The following is a 20,037-nucleotide window of genomic DNA, read 5'->3' as shown; positions in this document are numbered from 1 at the left end:
ACATGTTTTTGCGCCTATACAGAAATCCAAGTACAGTGGTACCTCGACGTACGAGCACCCCTAGATACGAGCATTTTGAGATACGAGTAAATTTTTGAGCAAATAATTATCTCTAGATACGAGAAAAATTTTAAGGTGCGAGAAAGCCAGGTGGCCAAGACATGAAAGGCTGTTTATCATTGTATCTTTTTGCCGCATCTCTTTCATGTATAACAGATATCTACGAGCACTGGGCGGAGCGTTGCATTTTTTTCAGTATTTTTTTCCGTCACTCAGCGCGAATGCTGGAGCGATTGCTAATATGGGGTAAATATTACTTCTCGTTGGCTGCTCATATGGCACTGGCTCCAACTCCTCGTGTAATATTTCTGGTCGCAACTCCCTCTTTGTAATGTCTCTGCGAGCAATGGGCGGAGCGTTGCATTTTTTTCAGTGTTTTCCCCCCCTTAACCTGTTAGCTCCTGTTGGCGGAGCTATCGCTAATTCAAGACTACTTCTTGTTGATAAGTGGTCGTGCGTTATCCTATTGTGAGGATATTTGTGTGCATCATTTTCGGAATATTTTGAAGGCAATACAACAGCAAACAGCCCATCGATGTTAAAAGTCAGGTTGGAGGCGGGGCAAACAGAGCCAACCCGGCCGGAAGAATGGTATAAAAATGTAAAACAAAATTAGAATTAAGTTTAGTGTAAGGTTAGATTGAACTTATTTTTTAGTATCTGCATCGTAATCCAAGTTCATTTAAATTTGTTATGTTATATTATGATTCACCGGTGCAAAAAGTCTCCCCCGCTCCTGGAATGGTGGCTGATTCCTCAGCCGCCTTCTCGTTGAATTCCTCGTGTATTGCCGAGCGTTGCATTTACTCCTGCACCGTTGAGATTTCGTTTTGGTCCCCCTCGACCAACTCGTCAACGTCCTCCTTACTGACCAAAAGCACCATCGCGTGCCTCCGCAACCCAATTTCGCCGACTGCAAGCTGCGTTTCAGGTTGAGGCTCCTCCAGGAAAAAGACGACGAAATCGCGGTGAAAAAACCATAAGAGAATCTTGAAACATGAAGAGTTGTTGTCGACTGTGAGTCCATCGAAGGCACTCGGCTTCAGCTTCTTCCAAGTTCAAGCAGACAACGGGTCCAAGAAACATGGAGGGTTGTTGTGAGACAGCCAATGAGAGACCAGTAGAGTGTAGCGATGTTCTAAAGTGAGAATCAATTAGAGCAAAGATCGGGCCAAAAAAATCCGGCCCGAGCCCGGCAAATTTAATTGATATTCTGGACTGAGCCCGAAGCAATTCCGAAAATTCATATCTTATTTGGGAGGACTCGGAACTCCCGAGTCGGGAGGAGGAGGCGTGAATTATGACAACAAATTAAAGCCTGTCTTTTGTAACGAAATCTATTTAAACAAGACTGTATAAACATTGACATCTTTTATAAAAAATTATATGATAATATAGATGTTTGACGACCATCACTTTTGCGGGTTCAGCTGTTTAAATGCCTGCTCAATGTCGAGGTCCCGATCTTTTTGCTCGCGTATTAAAGCAAAGCGCAACATTGACTACATTCAGCAAAGCCAAAGGAAGTTTCTCTAGCACAGGGGTCTCAAACTCGCGGCCCGCGGGCCAATTGCGGCCCTCGGGACGATAATTTGCGGCCCCCGTCGTAATATGAAAGATTAATGTTCGTGTGGCCCGCAAGATTGATATGAATGACACTTGTTGTGTTCGGAGCTGAATGGACCAATCACGGTGAGGTATACGGCTCTGGAGGGCGGGACATCGGCCAGGCTGTCCAGTGCCTCGCTCACTCACTCATTCCTCCAATCAGCTGGGCGGAGGAGAATACATGAAGCCGATCACTCCGCTCGGCGCGCACACTCCTCCGCTGCTCTCAGCATAGAACTGAATGAGGCGCTATGATCCGTGATCCAACCTGTGTCAGTGTCAGTAGCCATCTCCGCGAGTGAAACTTAAACTTAACAGTAAGTGTGTTAACATGACACTTGAGAAATTTGGAGAACTGCCGTAATCCAATACGATCGGAGAGCGAAAGTGTGCATGCGCCACAGACCCGCGCGACTGAAAGTTAAGTTCAACCCGAGACTCATTCCAAGTGGAAACACATATTACAGAGCCCCAGAGATGTCTCTTTCAAAGCCTGCCGTGAAGAGAAAGGTCAGTGATGAGCACAGACAGTTTCAAGAAAAGTGGGGAGTGCAATATTTCTTTGTTGAACACGGGCACCTCGACGTGTCTCATTTGCACTGAAAAAGTTGCGGTGCACAAGGAATACAATTTGAAACGTCATTATACTACGAGACATGCTGAGGAGTACGAAAAATACCAAGGAGATGAGAGAGCCAACCAGGTTGCCAGTCTTACAACACGTCTTCTGAGGCAACAGGATTTCTTCAAGAAGGCTACCAAAGACAGTAATGCAGCAGTCGAAGCTAGCTATGCCATTTGTGAGTTGATTGCTAAAGCAGGAAAGCCATTCACAGAAGGTGAATTCATCAAAAAGTGCATATTACAGGTTGCACATATTGTCTGTCCAGAAAAGGAAAGTCAGTTCAACCACACCAGCCTTTCTGCCAACACCGTGGCAGAGCGCATTTCTCACCTGTCAAGTGACATTTATGATCAAATGTGTGAGAAAGCACAATGTTTCAGTGTATATTCAGTGGCTCTTGATGAGACCACAGACATCACAGACACTGCCCAGCTCGCAATATATATGTCCGTAGTGTTGATGACAATTTTGAAGTAATGGAGGAGTTGCTCACAGTAATTCCAATGCATGGCCAGACCACCGCTAAGGAAATATTTCACCAGCTGTGTGATGCCATTGAGAATGCCGGTTTGCCATGGAAGAGCTTTGTTGGAATAACAACCGATGGAGCCCCATCAATGACAGGGAGGAAGAATGGACTGGTAGCACTTGTTCAAAAAAAACTGGAAGAGGAGGGTGTGGAGGAGGCCATAGCTCTGCACTACATTATCCATCATCAGGCCCTTTGCAGCAGATGCCTGAAGTTTGACAATGTGATGTCTGTCGTTGTGAAATGCATCAACCAAATCAGATCCAGGGGCTTAAAGCACAGAAGGTTCCGTGCTTTTTTAGAGGAAATGGAGTCAGACTATGGGGATGTGCTCTACTTCACTGAGGTACGTTGGCTCAGCAGGGCAAACATGTTGAAGAGATTTTTTGAGTTGAGAGCAGAAGTAAAAGACTTCATGGAGATAGACGGGGTTGCTGTTCCTGTGCTAAGTGATCCCAAATGGCTCATGGACTTAGCTTTTCTTGTTGATATCACACATGAGCTTAATGTACTGAACAAGAAGCTACAAGGCCAGGGGCAACTTGTCAGTGCTGCCTATGACAACGTGAGAGCATTCTGCACTAAACTTGTGTTATGGAAAGCCCAGCTCTCTCAGACAAACCTTTGCCATTTCCCAGCATGCAAGGCTCTCGTGGATGCAGGCACACCATTCAGTGGTGAGAAGTATGTTGAGGCCATTTCGAAGCTACAGGAGGAATTTGATCACAGATTTGCAGACTTCAAGACACACAAAGCCACATTTCAAATTTTTGCGGACCCCTTCTCCTTTGATGTGCAAGATGCCCCTCCTGAGCTTCAAATGGAGCTCATTGACCTGCAGTGCAACTCTGCACTCAAAGCCAAGTTCAGGGAGGTGAGTGGAGAAGCAGACAAGCTTGGGTAATTTTTGAGAGAGTTGACCCCCAGCTTCCCTGAACTTTCCCGAATGTTCAAGCGGACCATGTGCCTTTTTGGGAGCACATACTTGTGTGAGAAGCTCTTCTCCACCTTGAACTTCAATAAGTCCAAGTACAGGTCCAGACTTACTGATGAGCATATTCAAGCTCTACTGAGGGTCTCCACTGCTTCCTCCCTCAAGCCAAATGACTCAGCTATGTGAGAAGAAGCGCTGCCAGGTCTCTAGCAGCAAGAAGTAGGCAAGAGAAGCCGTGTTCAGAATATTTCATGTTCAATGTTACATTCAAGTTCAGAAAGTTTAAGGTTAAAGAGCTGTTAATACAGACATTTGAAACGGAATAAAAATAATTCATTTTCTCTACTTAGCCAGCCAGTGTATATCTACTGTATGCTCATTATTATTATTTTATTTTTGTATTACTGATTGATTTATTTTTTATTCATCTTTAAGTTAATTTATTTAATTCATTATTTTTTTTCAAAAAATAAAGATATTTGATAACGTTGGAATGTTTTCTCAGCGCTTTTCTTGTGGAAATCCTGATGCGGCCCAGTCTCACCCAGACTTGGCCTCTAGCGGCCCCCAGGTAAATCGAGTTTGAGACCACTGCTCTAGCATATTCAACAATCAATTTGAAGCTTTTCCACACCTCACTCTTAACGGTGCGTGTTTGTCTTTTCAGTTCTCCTGTATTGAGTTTATCCTTAACTTCTTGCTCTAAGTCAAAATAAATGCGGATTTGCGGAGGGGAAGAGCATGCTGGCTCTGTGGCTCCAATTCCAATTACATTACAGCGCCTTCTCTGTTTTCTTCAAAGTTTTTTTTTTTATAACAAGTATTCCATAGTTTAGTATCCCTGCGTCGTTTTAGTATACATTTTTATAAACATACATTTATTTTTTTTATAAAGTCAGCGAGAGAGACCACACATCATTTTAGTATACTTTAATTTTTTCAGCGAACGAGAAGCTCGGCCCGGCCCGACCCGAACCCTCACCTCTAGAATCAATGCATCCGCGACAATATTTTCAAAATAAAATAACGGACAAGGAATGCATTTAGTTTTTGGGGAATTTCGGAACTTGGATCTTTTTCGTATCTCGAGGCACTCGTTTGCATATAAAAAGCTTTCGTAACCTGAAAGTTTCGTACCTAGAGGCATTCGTAAGTAGAGGTATGACTGTAGTATGGTACTAATAATAGGATTGATTGTACTTTTTTTCGATCATCGTGGCCATGTCTGGTCTACATTATCCGCGATATTTGAGGGATTACTGTACCACTAAATTCCAGCTTCTGTTAGTTGTGTCAGGAAGGGCATCCGGTATAAAACTTGTGCCAAATCTATCATGCAGATGGACTGTTTCACTGTGGCCAACCCTTCAGGGAATAAGCCAAAAGTCAGTCATATTACAAGCAAGAATTCAACAGTTTTATTAGCAATGCGATGATGTGCCACAGCATTTCATGTATCCACTATATTCAATTGCATATATTAATGCAATAAAGCCTTTCTTGGAGGTAGAGAATTATTATTTTTAACTTTATTTACAGTATTGTGGCCGATACGGTCATTTATTTCAAAATAAAGAAAAGATAAACAAATAAAACGCTAAACAAAATGTATTTTGACGTCTATGAATTTAATTCAAGGAAAAAATAAACCGGATCTTGCATAAAACGTGAAAAAACTCACGTTCCCGTCAATGCTCGCTCGGGGCACGGCCATCTTACCGTAGTTCAACGTGCTCAGACCGTAGCGTTTACCATGTCATCACATCACAATAGTTTAGGCTGATCGAAGGTTTTGCGGATCTTGATACCTGCGTAATGTGTATGCTATTATTGCACCCAGAGACTCCATGCCTCCAAACCGAGCGTATCCCAGTTCGTTTTTTAAAATTATCAAACCAGCCACGACTCTCTTTGAAGCGTTTCGCTGGTGTCTTTTTCATATGCTTGCTTTGCTTTTAGGGTCATGTAGATTCTGCTGGCTTTTTCACAGATTAGCAACTCAGTCACGCTATCTCCTAAACAAATGCAACCTGCAACGAGGGAGATGCAGCGAAAAAGACAGTGATGCTGTTCTCATAAGCAGTCTCTCTCATACTCGGCCACCCGGGCGGGGGCTTCCGAATCCTTCTCGTATGCTTGTATCTCAAATTTGTCTCCTATCTCAAGGCAAAAATTTACTCAGAATTTTCCTCGTATCTCAAATTTCTCGTATGTTGGGACACTCGTAAGTCAAGGTATTACTGTATAATTATATCATAAATGCCACTTGCATGAAAACGAAAGCAAAATAAAATACTGATGGAAGATTTTAAATCAGTCAGTGAATTCAAAATTTGTTTGGCAGTGTTAGTTTAATGTGCCAAAGAAAAGAGTGTTGTTAACAAACCTATCAAATTTTCAATAATACAAACATTCCTTAGTATATGTAATAAGGCTTTAACATGGGGGAAATATAAGACTGGTCTTAAGATATACAGTATCTCCCCTTCCACGATACTGCTATCTGGTCAAATCACTAGCCATGGGTGTGTGCTCATGTGGGGACATGTCTGAAACCTCAAACTAACATTTTGCAAAACTGCTAAGTGGGAAAATAAAGGAGAGATGCGGCTGACATGCTGGAGATTAGAAGAACTATAGTGTACGACCACCTTGTTTGGCTGTAAACTTTGTAAAGACTTGAAAATCTGTGGCTCGCTGCTGCTGAGATATTTGTGTTAAAAGAGAAGAAAAAAAGTGTGATTTAAAACATCTAGGGCCTGTTAACAATCGGAGACAATGTGGTAACAGAGCCTTGTGCGCTGGTGTTTGGGATATCTGAAACATGTACAGATGGAAACAGAAATAAAGAGCAGTTTGTTTTGTACTGGTGGCTCTTTGGAGGGAGGTGTACAGGGAGAAGCCCACTCTGTGGAGATGTAGCTTGAAAATGCTGTAAATTCCCAGAACTTCCAGTAACGGGGTTTCCTCTTAATTCATGACTTTTTCAGGATGGCGTAAGAATGCAAGTAAATACAGTGGTACCTCGAGATACGGGCTTAATTTGTTAATTTGACTGAGTTCGTATGACGATTTACCCGTAACTCAAATGAATGTTTCCCATAGAAATGAACTAAAAACAAATTCATTCGTTCCAACCCTCAGAAAAAACACCAAAACCAGGATATTGGATTGAAAAAAACTCTTATTGGTTCTAATTCGCCATCTATTAACAGTATCAAATAACTAGTAGTTTGGTACTAAAATGTGTTTAATAGTACTAAAATTAGACAGATTTCACGAAGGTTAGAGAGCTGGACAGAGAGAGACGGAAGGAGAGAGGGGGGGACTTTTTGCACAGCAACGCGCTCGTAACATAACAAACAAATTTAAATGAACTTGGATTACGATGCAGACACTCCAAAATAAGTATAATCTAAACTTACACTAAACTTAATTCTAATTTTGTTTTAAATTTTGATACCTTTCTTTTGTCCCGCCTCCACCCTGACTTTCAGATGCAACGAGGGTTGTTTGCTTTTGTATTCCCTTCAATATATTCCGAAAATTATGCACACAAATGTCCTCACAAAAGGATAACGCACGACCACTTGCCAACGAGAAGTAGTATAAACTCCTCTCGTAGTATTTACTCCCCGCGATCGCTCCGCCATTCGCACTGTGTAATGGGGAAAAAAAACACTGAAAAAAATGCAATGCTCCGCCCAGTGCTCGTAGAGACATTACACGAGGGAGTTGCGACCAGAAAGACAGTGCCCATGATGTTCTTATGAGAAGCCTCTCGCGTCCGCTGTATGCTTGTATATCAAAATTTGTCTCATATCTCAAGATAAATATTTGCCCAAAAATTTACTCGTATCTCAAATCGCTCGTCTTTCGGGGCACTCGTATGTCGAGGTACCGCTGTACTTCTAATCATGTTTTCATTGTTTCCATACACCCATTGTGTGGAGGATGCTTACGGTCAGCCTGCTTACTCCACATTCTTGCCAGCCCCAATTTGAGGGTTTAAGAAGTTTGTTATTGAAAGACAAAAATATTTTTTTTGTTAGTTATTTCAGTTCGGGCGATACAGTCAAATTAAATAATTTCTATGATACTTGATTACTTTGCTTTGGATTTCAAAACAGCTTTTTCCACTTACCGTATTTTCTCTCATACACCGTATTTGTCGCTAAAAAATGATGACTGAATCGAGGGTACGGCTCATATGCACACAACAAAACTAGAATGTGACAAGGACGAAACGCTATAACGCAAGACAATGCAGCCGATACGGTCATTTATTTCAAAATAGAGAAAAGATCTACCGTATTTTCACGACTATTCGGCGCATCGTATTTTAAGCCGCAGTGTCAGTAACAAGTGCTATTTCTGTATTTTAAACACACAAAGCATGCACCGTTTTATTAGACGCATATATATTATATATGGATGAACATCGAAACGCAATAGCGCTAGCTACCGGAAGCAGCCTATTTCCGGGTTCTGGTGCGCAGTGACTGCTGGGAAATATAGTTCTTGCACGCTACACCCACATGCTAAAAACACTTTTAAAAAGGCAATGGAAGCAAAACTGAGTTCGGTTCTACTTTATTTAGACCTTTTACAACTCACTCGCGTCATCATCACCCACAAATCCCCCAAAGTCCTCATTTTCTGTGTCCGGATTAAACAATTGCCCAAACGAGCCTTCCCAAAAGCCGGGTCCCCTCTCTTCGTTCTCAGAGTCACCGTCATTTCCATGTGGCTCCTTAGAAATGATGCCGGCTTTGGCAAAAGCTCGAACAACCGTGCAAGCAGACACGTTCGCCCAGGCGGCCACAATCCATTCACAAATCGTAGCGTAAGAAGACCGGCGCTGCCTGCCACTTTTCGTTTTATGGATGATTATCGAACCGTAATAGCGCTGTCTACGAAAGCAGCCCCAGACGCTATTTCCGGTGCGCAGTGACTGCTGGGATAAATAGTCCTTTTGTCAATACACACCCAGGTTGACGGCTGTGATAACTTTGTACTTATAGTATAAATATACTACAACGGCGAACACACTAATTTGGTGCTACATGTACCAAATGCACGCTACACCCGCACGCTAAGAACACGCTTTTAAAAAGGCAACGGAAGCAAGACTGAGTTCGGTTGTACTTTATTTAGCCATTTTACAATGTACTTACGTCATCATCACCCACAAAACCATCAAAGTCCTCATTTTCTGTGTCCGAATTGAACAATTGTCCATCGAAAACGCTGAGTTTAATACGTTCGTCCAGGCGGCCACAATTCATTCGCAAATGGTAGCTAGCTAGTAGCTAGCGTAACTATTCCAAGGCTGTCTTCCATGGCTCGCAACTGTGTTGATGCCGATCGCCAGGCCACAATCCATTCACAAATAGTAGCTAGCTAGTAGCTAGCGTAACTAGTATTCCAAGGCTGTCTTCCATCCTTCGCAACTGTGTTGATGCCGATCGCCAGGCCACAATCCATTTGCAAATAGTAGCTAACTAGTATTGATGCCGATATGCAGGCCACAATCCATTGGGTGTATTGACAAAAAAAACTACATATCCCAGCAGTCACTGCGCAGTACTTTATCTACGGGAAAATAGTAGAGTCGGGGGCTGTTTGCCATAGTTGTCCTATCGACTGATTTATTTTATTTTATCGTGATAACAATTTTAGTATTGGTCCATATATAAAGCGCACTGGATTATAAGGCGCCCTGTCTATTTTGGAGAAAATTTCAGGCTTTTATGTGCGCCTTATAGTCGTGAAAATACGGTAATCTTTTTTAAACACTAAGTATACACTATCAAGCTAAACCATAAGGGTAAGTACCTGAAGAATACAAGGAAGTCCAATGGGCAACCAAACAGTTTCGCTGCAAGTAGTTTATTTATATATATTTACAATTAATTAAAATATTTTAATATTGGACATGGCTTTTCCTGGCATTGGCCGGGAAAAATGCTCCCCTGCAGGATTCTTTTTTGTGCATCCAGTGCCTGCAAAAATTAAAAGAAATTGGTAATTTTAATATAAATTGGAGGAGTTTTAGGTATTAACCAAACCTGCCAGCTCAAATGGATTGTGCCAAATCACCCAAAACGCTGATATCCTGAACATTTTAGCTTTGCAAACGCATTAACTTAACGTTGAAATGTATTTGCATCATCAATTATTGACATTATATTTTGGTCGCCGACACAGTTACGTCATCAACAACGTCGACTAGTCGGGACAGCTCTAGCTGAATGTCTTGTCAGACAGACACTGTATTATGTTTGGAGGGGTACTTCAATGAATACGATAGTTTGGACTTCGCTGAGCTACAACCAGGTAGTTCTTGTGTTTATGAAATAAACAAAAAAAGCTTCAAAAACAGTTTTAATCCAATTTCGCTATTAGCCAGAATACTACAGTACTACTACTGAGTGACGTCACAGACGGATGATGTTTTCACGCACCACATTCTCTTCCGATAGTGTTCATTACTATGGCGACCAGCGTTTTTAGGGTTCTTTTTTTTCAAGAATTTATAGCATTTTATCTGAAAATGGTTCATACTAGAGGAAATTGGAACAATATAAACACTCCTATCCCCCCCCAGTCTTTTTTGACACGACTGCATGACACTCTTGTGAAATCACCAAAAGTAAAACTTGTTTGTCATTCCAAAATCTGGTCTAATTTTTCAAATGATTTAAGGGAGGGTGGATATATGTAGGACGAGTGACCAGTCACAGAGCTGTCGACAATTTGTAGGCTTTTCCTTAAACATATGCGTGAGAAAAGAAATCTCTGTACAGGATCAGCTGGAACTAAATGTTTTCAAATCAAGATAATATCCCTCTTTACATTGCCGGCATGCTTTATACTTGCTTGCAGTTTGGCAGAACTCCAGGCCGTGACTGCATTTCCTCCCCCTTGTCCCTCCCCACTTCTCATCTTCTGACTCTCCTTTTGTCCCAGTTTCAGAAAAGATAGTATCACTATTAAAAATACTGCACAATTTGCTTATATGATCGACTGTTCATTAAAATCACATCAGCAATTTGGTGTTCTTATATTCTAGATTCATTTGAGGGTAGGAAGCCACAATAAAATTTCAGAACGCAATTTAAAAAAAAGGTCTTCATTCGCTTTTGGTTGACTTTGAACCTCTTATTTGACGTAGAACTTAAGGTATTATATGTTTACAGTTCTATGGTAATAAATATGTCTTTGCCTGTCTTGTGGGGTCTTGGCTGAAAATCATGGAAAATACATATGTATTGTTTAACTGATGCATGAATAATAACAGAAGGGAATTCAATGTAAATTATACTTTTTCTGAATTAGCAACGTTGGATTACAATGGTATTATTCGTCCACGATGCTGTTGGATATAGTATTTGTCATGTTTTGTTGCCCAAATGTGTATCCTAGTTCCCAACTTGCGAACATTCAGAGAACAACAGCTGACTGTTCTATACAGTGGTACCTCGTCATACGACCGCTCGTCATACAAAATTCTCGTCTTACGAGGGAAATTTCGATCGAATAATTCGCCCGTCATGCGATCAAAATTTCGTGATGCGACCAAGCCAGGTCTTTTTTGCATATCTTTCGTGTATAACAATATCTACGAGCACGGAACGATTAATTCAGACAAGTTTCTCATACGACCAGGAAACGCACAACGCGCGGGTCTAAAAGAGGGCTTTCTGGGTAATGAAGTATACTCGTGCACACAACACCCATAGGCAATGGCAACCTTTCTCAGAATAAAACTTTATTACCCACAATCAATACGTGGGTAAGCTCAACTATTGTATTTCCTGTTATTCTTTCTAAGGAAAGATGCTCGCGCGATCGTTCTTTAAAGACTATTTCTCGTTGGCAAGTGGTCGTGCGTTATCCTATTGTGATGACATTTGTATGCGGCATCGAAATATTTTGAAGGGTGGACCAAAACAAACAACTCTTGATGCGTTCGTTTTGAAGACATCGGCGGAGCGGCCAGGTGGTGTCAACCCGTAGAACTACGTAAGGTAAAAAAGATTACAACAAATTTAGAATTTAGTTTTGTTTGAAGTTACATTAAACGTTGAGTGTCTGTATATAGTTATCCAAGTTAATTTAAATTTGTTCATTTACGAGTGCATTGTTGCCGTGGATAAAGCCCACGGCAAAAAAAAAAATAAAATTCAAAGGGTGGCCCGGTGCAGCGAGTGGTTAGCGCGTTGGCCTCACAGCTCTAGGGTCCTGGGTTCAAATCCAGGTTATGTCCATCTGTGTGGAGTTTGCATGTTCTCCTCGGGGCCTGCGTGGGTTTCCTCCAGGTACTCTGGTTTCCTCCCACATTCCAAAGACATGCTTGGTAGGCTGATTGGACACTCTAAATTGCCCCTAGGTATGTGTGTGAGTGTGCGTGGTTGTCCGTCTCCTTGTGCCCTCCGATCGGCTGGCCACCGATTCAGGGTGTCCCTCGCCTCTGGCCCGGAGTCAGCTGGGATAGGATTTCTTTACATTTTCATCAAAATTGCGATCCATTGTGCACTTGTTCCAAGGAGGTATACTGAATTGAATTGAAAGCTTTATTGTCATTGACTTACCAGTGCTCTGTACGCCTACTTCCTTTAGAACAACAGGATTTGTTTCAAAAATTAGACTGGTGGTTTAGTCAGCCTTAATAATACTTACCTTGGACCGTCCAAGTGCATCCAAATGTCACCTCTTGTAATTTCAACATTGCCAGCAATATAGAAAAACAACAACTTGGAAAGGCTGAACAAAAATGTCACCGAAAAGAAAATCTTATTCTGCAGATTATAAATTGGAAATAGTAAAATATGCAGCCGAAAACAGCAATCAAGCAGCAGAAAGGAAGGTTGGATACTCTAGCCTTCACGGCAACCGGGAGAATGCGCCATGCAACTTTCCTGGAAGTCATTGAATGAATCGACAAAGCATGACGATGAATCTGACGTAAGCGACTTAGAAGAGGAAGCGGCGCATCGTCTACCTCCCGAGTTGGGGGAGTTGTTTAAAAGTGACACAGAGGATGAAGATTTTGTTGGATTCAATGATTTTTTTAACAAAAAAATGGCTGAGTGTTAAGACCTACCATATGCATGCATGTACATTTGTGTATGTATGTATATATGTGCTAAGCAACGCGCTTATTTATTTATATATTTATTCATGTATTTATTTATTAACTTACTTATTGCCTATCTATTTATGTCTAAAATGCCTTCCCTATTCCTGCATCCTCACCCTCTTGCTACTGTGACAACGAAATTTCCCGAATACGGGATGAATAAAGTTATCCAATCCAATCAAGACTGACATTACCAGGTACGTTATTATTGTTGTTGTTCTCTATTTTATTTCAATTTTAAATTGCCTTCCACGATGACGTATGTTTTGGTGTTGGATTTCATCAAATAAATTTCCCCCAAAAATGCGACTTATATATGTTTTTTTTCCCTCCTAATTATGCATTTTTTTTGGCTGTTGCAACTTATACTGCAGTGCGACTTATACTCCGAAAAATACGGTACAGTGGTACCTCTACGCTGCATCGACGCGGCGCGATCGGGAATATCTTAGGGGACCCATGCGCAGGAGACGCGAGTTGACTCGAGCCAGTTCACTTCTAACTACATTCTTTAATGAATAAACAAAGGTCTACAAATCCACAATGGCCTGGAACAGAACGGCAGCATACTACGCGCACGCACAAACAAAAGAGACGATCCGGCCATGGTCCTCTGACACATTGCTCCTTAAATAATAAAGCCAGGAAGCAATCAGCAGATTGACTGCAGCTGCTTCCCTGACGGCACGTCAGGAGGGACAAAACAGGCCACTCCTGACATCTACATATGAGCCTAATTCGTTCCGGGACTGAGCTCGTATGTCGATCTTCTCATAACTCGAACGAACGTTTCCCATTGAAATGAACTAAAAACAAATTAATTCGTTCCAACCCTCTGAAAAAACACCAAAAACAGGATATTGGATTGTAAAAAATGTTTTATTTCTTCTAATGCACAATCTATTAACAAAGTAACACAACAAGTGGTTTAATATTAATAAAATGTGTTTAATAGAACTAAAATTAGACAGATTTCGCGGAGGGTACAGAGAGTGACATGGGGGGGACTTTCCATGGCAATGCACTCGTAACCGAACAAACAAATTTAAATTAACTTGGATTAATATATACAGACCCACTCAAACACATGTTTAATGTAACTACACAAAACTGAATTCCAAGTCCTTTGGAGTATGCAGGACACTGCTGAGGACCTTTTACGACACTGTGGTGGCATCTACAGTGTTTTATGCAGTGGTCTGTTGGAGATGCGGGAGAACGGAGAGGGACAGGACCAGGCTGAATAAGCTGGTCAGGAGGGCCAGCTCTGTTCTGGGCTGTCCTTCGGACTCTGTGGAGGAAATGGAAGAGAGGAGGATGCTGACCAGGAAGATGTCCATCATGGACAGCACCTCCCACCCCCCACATGAGTCTGTGGAGTCCCTCCGAAGCTCTTTCAGCAATAGACTGCTGCACCCTCATTGCAGGAAGGAGCGCTTCCGCAGATCCTTCCTCCCATCAGCTGTCAGGCTCTTTAACAAAACAAATGGCTGAATGTGAAGACCTAACGTTTGTATTCATGTACATCTATATGTATGTATGTATATTTATATATGTATGTATGCGTATATGTATATTTTTTCAGCAACACGCTTATTTATTTATATATTCATGTATTTATTTATTTACTTATTACCTAAATATTTATCTCTAAAATGCCTTTCCTGTATCTGCATCCTCACCCTCTTGCTACTGTGAAAATGAAATTTCCCGAATACGGGATGAATAAAGTTATCCAATCCAATTCAATGTGTCTTCATGTGAATGTGTTCATGTGCTTTGTCTGTTGCCTAACAATAACTTCCTCTTTACTGCACCTGCAAGAATAGAAAATGCATGTGCATGTGTTCTTTTGCTAACGTTAGCTTCCTCCTTCCTGTACTGTACTACTGCACGAATAGAACATGTTTTTGCATGCTTGTTATTCATTGTAATACATTAATATAGTTGGTAGTTTTTTGAGGACCCTGAAAGGAATTACAGAATTTACCGTATTTGGCCAAATATAAAATGAACCCCTCTTTTTCAAGACTCAATTTTGAAAAAAAAGAGTTTTCAAACACCAAATTCAATTTTTATTCACAAAATAATAATAATAAATAACACTACATCTGAATAAAATTAATATAACATTACAATCAAGAAAAAACATGATTTTTTCCTCATTCATATCACACAAAATCTGTCTATCACATCTTCATATCTGAACAATTAAATATGAAAACTAAAGTGTAATCAGTAAATGAATGGCTTCTGGTTTTTGAAATGTAAATTAACCAATCTTCTGTGATAAAACAACAAAATTGCAATAACTACTCCATTGGGGCTTGGTGCTGATGAGTTCTTTGCCTTGTTCACCGCTTGCCTAACTTCGCTGAGCTTGGGGGCATGATGTAAAACTCAGCCGTCGGTTTATGGTTATCAAAACACAAAGCATTGTGCTTTGTGGAGGATACGCACATATCTCTGTGTTCTGCAAGTTACAATAGTCTTTTGAATTTATGAGAAGTCCTTCAAATGAACATATAAGCAGCACCACAGTATAGTATAACAGGACGTACAGTATAACAGTGGTGAACGTATTTTACAATAGTGATACAACGTGCCAATGACATTGGTTTCAATGGGTAACAGTAAAAACGCATGCAAAGTTTTAGTCAGATGTTGCTCGTAATCTCATTTTAAGATATCCCTTGAAAGACAAGTTTTTTTTTCCAAACAAGTCAAGGCACATTTTTATCCTCCTGGCAGTGCCTGGATAATCACAATAACTATACAAGCGGTCATAATCTTTGAATTTCAAAACTCAAGTCAGGTTGGAAAAAAACATTACAGCCTTTATACACACCCCCCAGTGACTTATACCCTTCCCTCTCTTTTAGCGACAATAAAGAACAGCAGCAGCCATGGATTTCAAGGAGGCAATGGAACTACTAGCAACAATTTGGTCACCAGAGGCTTTTCTGAAACAGACCTTCTGCTCCAGGTAATCAACGGATTGTAGGTTTTGCCAATACAGTGGTACCTCGAGATACGAGCTTAATTCGTTCCGGGACTGAGCTCGTATGTCGATTTACTCGTAACTCAAATGAATGTTTCCCATAAAAATGAACCAAAAACAAATTAATTCGTTCCAAACCTCTGACAAAACACCCAAAACAGGATATTGGATTGGAAAAACATTTTTATTTGTTTTAATTCAACATCTAGTAACAAAGTAACAAATAACTAGTGGTTTAATAGTACTAAAATGTGTTTAATGGTACTAAAATTAGATGGATTTCGTGTAGGGGAGAGACAGAGTGACAGAGAGGGGGGTGGGGGGGATTTTTTTGCACGGCAACGCCCTCGTAACATAACAAACAAATTTAAATGACCTTGGATTACGATGCAGACACACTCAAAATAAATTCAATCTAACCTTACACTAAACTCAATTCTAATTTTGGTTTACATTTTTATACCTTTCTTCTCCCGGGTTGGCTCTATTTGCCCGCCTCCACCCTGACTTTCAGATGAAACCTATCGAAGGTTGTTTGCTTTTGTCTTCCCTTCAAAGTATTCTCAAAATGATGCACACAAATGTCCTCACAATAGGATAACGCACGGCCACTTGCCAACTTGCCCGGCAAGTAGTACTCCTGTCGTATTAGCGAACAAGCTCCGCCATTCGCACTGACTAACGGGAAAAAAACACTGAAAAAATGCAATGCTCCGGCCAGTGCTCGTAGAGATATTACACGTGGGAGTTGTGACCAGAAAGACAGTGCCCATTATGTTCTTATGAGCAGCCTCTCGCATCCGCTGTATGCTCGTATCAAAATTTGTCTCGTATCTCAATACAAATATTTGCCCGGAATTTTACTCGTATCTCAAATTGCTCGTATGTCAGGGCACTCGTATGTCAAGGTTTCACTGTATGGGATTTTAGAGTATATCTGTCTAGCTCTAGAGCTCTATAATAAACTTTCTTAATAAAATAAAGTACTGTAGTTTGATAATGTGGGTACCTTATTTAGCAAAAAGAAATACTTCTTTGACAGTGTGAGTTAAAACCGTGCATTGTCTTGGTAAAGGTCTTTACTTACCGTATTTACTCTCAAATAAGCCGCATGCGCGTATAAGCCGCACCCTTAAAATTGTTAAACTTTATAATTTCTAATTTATAAGCCGCCCCCTGATTCACAATTATCACCTCCATATTTATGGTTTTATTAGGGATTACAATTGTGTTACTTTGAATGGAAATTTTTAAGAAAAATCATGACACGTGGTATTTCTTATATACTGTATGAATCAAAAGCATATTATTAGGGTCAATATCATAAGTTAATATGACTGTCTTTGTAATGCAAAATATCAAATTATTCAATTTGAAAAAAGAAAAGTCTATCTTGATGAGAACCCGATGCTTTTTAATGACATAAATTACAATTTTCTTACCAGAAGTTTAAGATGTTGTGGCAGCCAAAATGCTTCTAACGTCGAAATATCTCAAGTTTTTTCGAAGTTCATATTACTGCAATAGTTGTCTCTTTTGAACAAGAAATACAAAGAAGAAAATCAGAGCGGAATTTTGTTTTATTTCAAAATCACAAATGTACAATCATTTCCTTTCTGTGTTCCGAAAGGGAGGGTGTTGTCTGCACGTAGACAAATTCAAAAAGGAAGTAATGTAAGCTCAACCAGGAAATATGCCCATACATAGTGTTCACCAAGTCTCTGGATGCGATAATAGCATACACATTAAGCATGTATCAAGGTTTATATTTTAACGATCAGCCTTAAATATTGGGATGTGCTGACATGATCAACGCTACGGTAAGAGCACGTTTTACTGCGGTAATATGGTGGAGCCCTGAGCGAGCAATAGCAGGCACAAGTAAATGTACTCGCGTCTGGCCAGTCAGAGCACGTTTAACTACGATAAGATGGCGATGCCTTGAGCGAGTAGTGACCGGCACAAGTGAGCTGTTTTATGCAAGATATGGTTTATTTTTTCCTTGAATTATATTTATAGAGGTCAAAATACATTTTGTTTAGCATTTTATCTGTTTATCTTTTCTCTATTTTGAAATAAATGTCTGTATCGGCCGCATGATGTCATCGCGTCATGGCGTCGTCAACTTGCAGTTTCGTGCATGTCGTGTTTTTATGCGCATATGCCGTACCCTCGATTCGGTCATCATTTGTTTTGTCCGACAAAAGTGGCTTATATGCGAGTAAATACGGTAATAAACTGTGGAATATCACAAAGCATGACATCTAACTTATAACGGTTAACGTCGCATGCGCTGAATGGCTTTGTGTTGGTGGTCACATCTGATTAACTGTAGAATGTCCACAAGACATGACATCTTTTAACTTATAACGGTTAACGTCACAGGCGCTGAATGGGTTTGTGTTGGTGGTCACATCTGAGGGGTTCGTGTTCTACACGTCATCCACCATCAAGGAGTACCTGGGCTTCCAGCAGGTAGATGTAAAGCTCTTGTAACTACCCACATTCAGTTGAATGAGAGAGTCTCAAACCTTTTGACCAAGGGTGTAGTAGAGAATTAGGTAGACTATGTCTGAAGTCGTTCCCTCTACAGTCGGACGTCGTCCACCAGAGCGTGTATGAGCTCATCCACACGGATGACCGCACTACATTCAGGCAGAACCTCCGCTTTGCACTAAACCCACCTGACACTGTTGGAGAAGGTACGTGACCTTGAATCTTTTAAAATGATCAGGCACAAGAATTTGCATGAGAACTTTTGTATTTCGAGAGATTAGGAGGCTGTTATATTGCAAAGATTATTTTGTATCTATTTTACAACTTTTGATGGAATTTTAGAAGTATAATGGTACAATTTTTAACAAAGTTTAATTGTTATATTGTAAACTGGAAATGTAACTTTTTTGTTTGTTTGTTTGTTTGCTTGTTTTCTTGCATTGACGGGCTTCGAAGACTGCTTGAGTAGAGAGTACTACAATCCTGAACAACTTCCTCCAGAGAACTCCTCATTTCTGGAAAGGACCTTTGTGTGTCGCTTTCGTTGTCTCCTGGACAACTCGTCTGGTTTTTTGGTGAGAAACGCCATCAGATGCAAAGATCCTGAACACTGTAGCTTTATTCATGGTAATTGTATGGTTGCATTATATCATCTTTCCGCCAGGCTCTCAAGTTCCAAGGTCGACTCAAGTACCTGCATGGCCAAAGTGTTTTCAGGGACAATGGGTCACACAGTAAACCGCAGCTCGCACTCTTCTCCATCGCCATGCCCGTCCAGTCTCCATCCATTGTGGAGATACGTTCAAAAATGTTGCTTTTTCAAACAAAGCACAAACTGGATTTTACGCCCATGGGTGTCGACAACAGGTGGCATAGAATGCGTCAGTTCCTGAAGCTTTTTGTTTGTACATTTCGTTTGGGAAATGTTGACCTTGGATCTTTCTCTGCAGGGGTAAGATTATTTTGGGCTACTCAGAGACGGAGCTCTGCATGAAAGGCTCAGGCTACCAGTTTATCCATGCAGCCGACATGATGCACGTTGCTGACAATCACACACGTAGTATGTCAGACATTTTCCAGCAATTTTGCAACTTGGATTAGAACAGACTTATATTGATGCAATTTCTAACTTCAGAAAACTGTTTGGGTGTTTGTGTGTCTGTGTGTTTGCATTTGCACATTTTATAGTGATAAAAACTGGTGAAAGTGGCCTGACAGTTTTTCGTCTCCTGACTAAGTCAGGAAGTTGGATTTGGGTCAAATCTAACGCCAAGTTGATCTACAAAGGAGGAAGACCTGAGTTCATCATCGCTTATCAGCGAGCGATGCTGTGAGTGTTGCTTTACTTTGTACTACTTCACAGTACAAATTATACTCTGTAATGCAGATTTATGTTCTATTATGTTATAGGTTTTAGAACATTTTTCCAAAACAAAATAATAGTAACATTAAAATAATTTACAGTAATCCCTCGAATATCGCGGTTAATGTGGACCAGACATGCCCGCGATATTGGAAAAACAGCCCCTACCTGCGGGGTCAGCGGCCCATGCCCACGGCGTCGGCCGGGTCTTCGGCGCCCCGTGCCCGCGGTGTCGGCCGGGACTTTGGTGGCCCCTGCCGGCGGCGTTGGCCGGGG

At 40.9% G+C, this 20,037-nt stretch overlaps 1 protein-coding gene across 1 annotated transcript in view; it reads left to right on the top strand.

Moving 5' to 3' along the window:
- The window catches only part of LOC144086527 (aryl hydrocarbon receptor-like), a 38,585-nt gene that overhangs the window by 6,709 nt on the left and 11,839 nt on the right, over nucleotides 1-20,037 (top strand). Inside the window, exons 4-10 of the mRNA XM_077616398.1 lie at nucleotides 15,784-15,887; nucleotides 18,288-18,377; nucleotides 18,496-18,604; nucleotides 18,855-18,973; nucleotides 19,063-19,265; nucleotides 19,349-19,458; nucleotides 19,587-19,728. Of these exons, the coding sequence (XP_077472524.1) occupies nucleotides 15,784-15,887; nucleotides 18,288-18,377; nucleotides 18,496-18,604; nucleotides 18,855-18,973; nucleotides 19,063-19,265; nucleotides 19,349-19,458; nucleotides 19,587-19,728 (877 nt within the window). The remainder of the gene's footprint in view (nucleotides 1-15,783; nucleotides 15,888-18,287; nucleotides 18,378-18,495; nucleotides 18,605-18,854; nucleotides 18,974-19,062; nucleotides 19,266-19,348; nucleotides 19,459-19,586; nucleotides 19,729-20,037) is intronic.

This window comes from Stigmatopora argus, chromosome 13 (genome assembly GCF_051989625.1).
Source record: "Stigmatopora argus isolate UIUO_Sarg chromosome 13, RoL_Sarg_1.0, whole genome shotgun sequence".
In the NCBI taxonomy this organism is placed as follows: Eukaryota; Metazoa; Chordata; class Actinopteri; order Syngnathiformes; family Syngnathidae; genus Stigmatopora; species Stigmatopora argus.
This window is presented reverse-complemented; position numbering and strand designations above follow the sequence as displayed.